At 31.8% G+C, this 5,366-nt stretch overlaps 1 protein-coding gene across 1 annotated transcript in view; it reads right to left on the reverse strand.

Moving 5' to 3' along the window:
* Positions 1 to 4,648: 4,648 nt before the first annotated feature.
* Boll (boule homolog, RNA binding protein) overlaps positions 4,649 to 5,366 on the reverse strand; it is a 97,574-nt gene continuing 96,856 nt past the window's right edge. The window contains exon 11 of the mRNA XM_029538918.1: positions 4,649 to 4,902. Coding sequence (XP_029394778.1) covers positions 4,744 to 4,902 — 159 coding nt within the window. The 3' untranslated portion in view covers positions 4,649 to 4,743. The remainder of the gene's footprint in view (positions 4,903 to 5,366) is intronic.

Genomic DNA, 5,366 nt, shown 5'->3' on the forward strand with positions numbered 1-5,366 from the left:
AAAAAAAAAAAGCACATTCATCTTCATATACATATTTGGTTTAGGCTTTAATAAATGGTAAGATTATATGTGTACAAAAGGATCGCTGAAAAATAAATATATGATTTATCGTGTAAATGTTTGGCATGCATATACTATTCATGTATATCTTAGAGTCATATAAAAATGTCTTGGCTGAAAAGGGAGTCACATGGAGGGAGTTTAAGAATCTGCTAAAGATGAAAAGTATCTTGTCATAAATTCGTAAGGCTAATAAGCATCTTTGAAATACCCAGAGCTCATGTCTCTAGTTGCATATGTAGCAGAAGATGGTCTAGTCAGCCATCATTGGGAACAGAGGCCCCTTGGTCTTGCAAACTTTATATGCCCCAGTACAGGGGAACACCAGGGCCAAGAAGGGGGAGTGGGTGGGTAGGTGAGTGGGGGGGGGGTGTAGGGGACTTTGGGGATAGCATTTAAAATGTAAATGAAGTAAATACCTAATAAAAATTGGAAAAAAAAGAAATGGCATTTTCTCAATACTTTATATATTTATCTTTAGAAAACCTCAATACTCAAGTTTATTTTAATTAACTATTATAGTAACAAAGCTAGAGAATTTACTAGAGGCCACAAACAGTGAAACTTTATTTCATACATACAGTTTAATACAAATGAACATATTAATTAAACGTATTCAGTTACTAACAGCTTAAATTCTATGACATCTATTCTATGACATCTTTCCTTAAAAGACTGCAGAAACCAGGTCCTTTGGTGATGGTTATTACCCGTTATTTAAATGCCACATACTGGATAATTCTTGATAAATTTTTATTTCATAGCATAGTCAATACATTCTCATCTCTTTAAACTAGAACCTATTGTGAATTGCAAAAAGAAATACTGAGTATTCAATTTTACATTTTAAAAGGAATATAGCTGTTTTGTTAGATTTGAGTTTCACTTCAAGGAAATGGGATGAAACCATCTTTAGATAGGTCTCAGCTCCTATGTAAAATATATTTTAAGAAATCAAATGTTTAAAAATCCTTGTTAACTAGGAAGGCCAGGAAATCTACATTTTAAATTTTGGGCTTAAAGTAAGTTCTTTAGGGTCTTATTTGAATGTAGACAGACCTTGGTTAGCAAGGGATGATGCTGTTAGGTTTTTCAAAAAATGCACAGTAGGTCATGAATGGCCTGCTGACAGAATGCCTTTATATGCCAGTTACTAGAGGAGCTATGAAAGCGTTCATAACATACAAACTTTCAATCTTAGTAAACTAGAATCAATATATTGGCATTTATATTTAAATTCCTATAAAACGAATTTTACAGAAACTTCCTATATTGTATATAAAAGCAGACGTTTTAGTATTAAGTTCTATTCTAGTTTCATTGTGAATGACTTTTTTTTTTTTTTTTTTAAATGATGTAGATTGAACCAGGGTCTTGTGCATGTTAGGCAAACATTCTACCATTGATCTATACTTGTTAGCCATTGTTTATTTTTTAACTCATTACTGGAATCTAATTAAAATAAGCTTACTTTGATATTATAGAAGAGATTTGTAAGTTCTTAGGTTACTGAAAATGTATATAGTTAGTTGCGTGAAAGATGGTCAGTTGGATTTTCATGCCACTTTAAGGATTTTTATATGGATGCAAAGGAAACACTTTTAACATTCATTGTGACATTGTTTTGACCTAGTATAAAATATAAAAAATGATTGCTTAGTGCTCAAGGTAATTTTTTTTTTTTTGGTTAAGCTATTGTTCACATAAAATCAGCCTCTATAAGATAATTAATTCACACCAAATTTTGAGTAAAATATTTTTAGATGTAACTGATGTCATAAATTAGTTTCCTAGCCTAAGAGAACATACTTTTTATTGTAATTCATGGAAATCATATAGAGAGCTATTAACTCTGACATGAACAGACTGTATAAATGTATAGCTGTAGTCCAGTGTAAATGTATTAGGAAACCACTGTGATTTCAGATGGACAGACAGGAGTCATAGTGAACTTGCTCCTTAAAAACCAAGTAATAAGAAGGGGGTTAGTCAGATTAGACCAAATTATCAGAAACCATCATTGGTAACTTTGTTGAGGTAGACATTTAAATATTAAATATTTAAAAGTGTGTATGTCTGAGCTCAACAGTTTAAAACAAATTCTGTAAAGATTATATATGTAGCCAGGACATGGGCTTAAACACATAAGCCCCTGTAAACATGGGATTTTTTGCTGAGTTTATTTTCATTTTTTTAAAACATCAGGATAGTAAGTGTTATTTTAATTAAAAGCAGTTTGCACAGTTTGCAATAGTCTGTCAAGAATACTACCACTACTATACCAGTCAGCACTTGGCTTTTTACAAAGGGCAGAAAAATTTATGTCTACTAGTATCTTTTAAAATCTGTCTGCATACTTTTATATATTGTTAAAAAATATTATGGGTATATACTCAGTAGCTGTGTTTCTCTTGGTGCTTGCTGAAAACAGAGATCCTAATATTGATTTGCAAGAAACACACTGTATTAAGTCTAATCTCAAATTGTTAACGGATACTTTAAAGTTATTTTTCTATCTCTAAAGTGCCAAGGAAAGAGGAAGTATTTCAGCAGTAATTTTTATGCCGATTAGTCATTCCTTTGCATACTGCTAGTGGTTGTTTCAGAACTGTCTGAAACTAAGGGTGAGGTTGTAGAAGATGGCTTATGAAAAGACTTTAGAAACTGAAAGCTTAGACACTGAGGTTTTATAGTTGTTAAAATTACTTTTGTTACATTTGTAAAAATAAGAGCAAGGCACCACAACTTAGGCAGAGTAGTATCTTTTGAGGGATTACCTTAATATATTCTCATGTTATCTCCATTTAATACTTTACAGTCTACATAGAGAAACATAGTAATATATAATCTTTACAGAATTGAATGAAAATGTGGAAGTACAGTATATTTTAGGAGACAGCATAATTGCCTGAACTAAACTGGGTAGTAAAAACTATAAGTTTTTCTTTAAATGCAAAATACAATTACTCTCAGACTCTTGGAATTTATAAAGGTTTTAGAAATGCCTGTTATTCATTGAATAAGCCTGAATAATAAATATGGGATTAAAATGTATACTGAAAACAGGTAAGCTGAACATCAAATATAGTTTCATGATATTTTGGCCAGGGCTCTGGTAACAGATTACATATAGTATGTTACTTTTAAAGTAACTCTAGCAAAAGAAAATACTTTTAAGTAGATGGAATGGCCTTAGGATGTATGAAGATACTATCTAATACACAATACTATTATATTTTATTCACAGACATACATTTTAGCCCCAAAATATTAGGATCACATACCCCAAATATATATGTACATCCATGAGTATAGTCATCATCCTTTATGAGACAATAAAAAAATAATTCAAGTTATTTGGGAATTGCTTTTCTGATAACATTTTAAGTTTATAATTCCTACTCTTTCCCAGCAGAAGTATAAGACAGTGTTAATTGTACTAATAGTATTCTTGGGAGTAGATGTGAATTTAACATACTGAAGTTCTAGTATTTCCTAGAAGTACTGTACTACCAAATTTCATTAAAGTCTAAAATAAACTTCCATGTAGTCAATTGAAATATTGCTGATTTATATAACCTTATTGTTTTTTACTAACCCAAGCTTCTGTCAAAGGAGTAAATTTTTTATTTTTTACAGAAGTTACAACATTTGGTAAAGAGAAGGCATTGACTTAAAAAATAGTAATTTTTTTAATGTTAAAATTCTAATTACTGTGGCATATTTTTTTAATTTTTAGAAACTTCTCTCATTCCATAACAGCAGGCAATCATAGCTTCTTTGCATTTAAAAATAAAACCATGTTATGGGAAAATTCTAATGTTTTAAAAGCCTATAAGCCTTACAAAGAACCGAATGAATGAAAGATAAAAATACTGACAGTATCAAATCTGACATGATGTAATTATGAATTATAATCCCTAAGATGCTATGCCCTATGAGCAATCCTACTACATGTATAAATGACAGAAAAGGGCCCACAAATAGATAATCTTTAAGGACATTTAAGGATAGTTTCACTTTGGCCACAGTAACCATATACAATAAGTGGTTATAATGTGACAGACAGATTTATGGAATTTTTATAACACAAATATTGTTCTATATCAGTGTTTGTAAAAATTTAATGTAAGTTTGAAATGTTTTTATTAAAACCACTTAATATAGGTAAAATACACACAAACACAATGTAGTGAAACCAGAATAATGTGGAAACTAGAATATATACATCATCCGCCTAACAAGATGGTGTTTGCTTAAATTAGACCATACACAAAAAAATGGTCTGCTGGTGTTTTTTATATATGCTATAGATTTGTCTAAAATATGAACCTTCTGGAATAAAACTGAAAATTTAAACATAAAAGATGTTTGTAAGTGGTCATGTGTGATGATCATGCTGGTTAGACAGCCAGATGATGATCTGTAAGAGTTGTTGCCTTACAGAGACAATTCTTGTTTGTTATGGCTTATAGCTCAGTAGTACTTAAGTGTTGGAGTTAATAAAGGAAACCATGATTTAACTCTGCATCTCAATGTTCTGGCTACTAAGATTTCAGAAATTCTCTTAAAAAAAAAAAAGCAAAAACATTTAATCTTAAGCATACCCCCAACCCATTTGTTACTAGACCACAGAGGGGCCTAGTTATTTTCTGTTTCCAGACAAAACACTTCTCCAAGAGTCTACTTAACAAAGTCAGTACAGGAAGGTGGAGTGGAAACTGAATCCTCTGCTCTGAAATCTTTTCTAGGATGAAAGTGTGGGCTTCGAGAATACCGAGGTTTCAAACCCACAGATGAAGGCTGAGAAAAGCTTCTTCTCACAGAATGTAACCTTGGTTCCTAGTAAGAGATTTAAAGAAAATTAGGGTTTTCATGCACTTCAAATGTTATAATTAGTTACGGAAAAGATTTCAAAAACAAGACTGACTGGGTCTGGGCGTTTTTTTAAAGACAGTCTTGAGGATCTAACCTATGCCTGTGTGTGCTAGTCAAGTCTGCTCGACCATTGAGCTACATATTTCCCCAGCCCAGGGTCTGGATTCTGCGTAAAGTGTTCTTCAGGAGATGCCCGAGGAGTAGGCTAACTTTGTAATCTGCTACTAGACAGGAAGACATCCTATAGCTGTAAAGAAGTCACATATAAAGGACCTGAGAATTGCCATATTCAATGAGATTTCTAAATTACATTATACTTACATTAGGTCATCCCTAAAACTTTGGTTAAATTTATTTTGTTTAAAAAAGTATGTGCTTATGACACGTAAGATTAGAAGTAGATCTTATAGGCCGGGCGTGGTGGCGCA

Source organism: Mus pahari, chromosome 5, assembly GCF_900095145.1.
Source record: "Mus pahari chromosome 5, PAHARI_EIJ_v1.1, whole genome shotgun sequence".
In the NCBI taxonomy this organism is placed as follows: domain Eukaryota; kingdom Metazoa; phylum Chordata; class Mammalia; order Rodentia; family Muridae; genus Mus; species Mus pahari.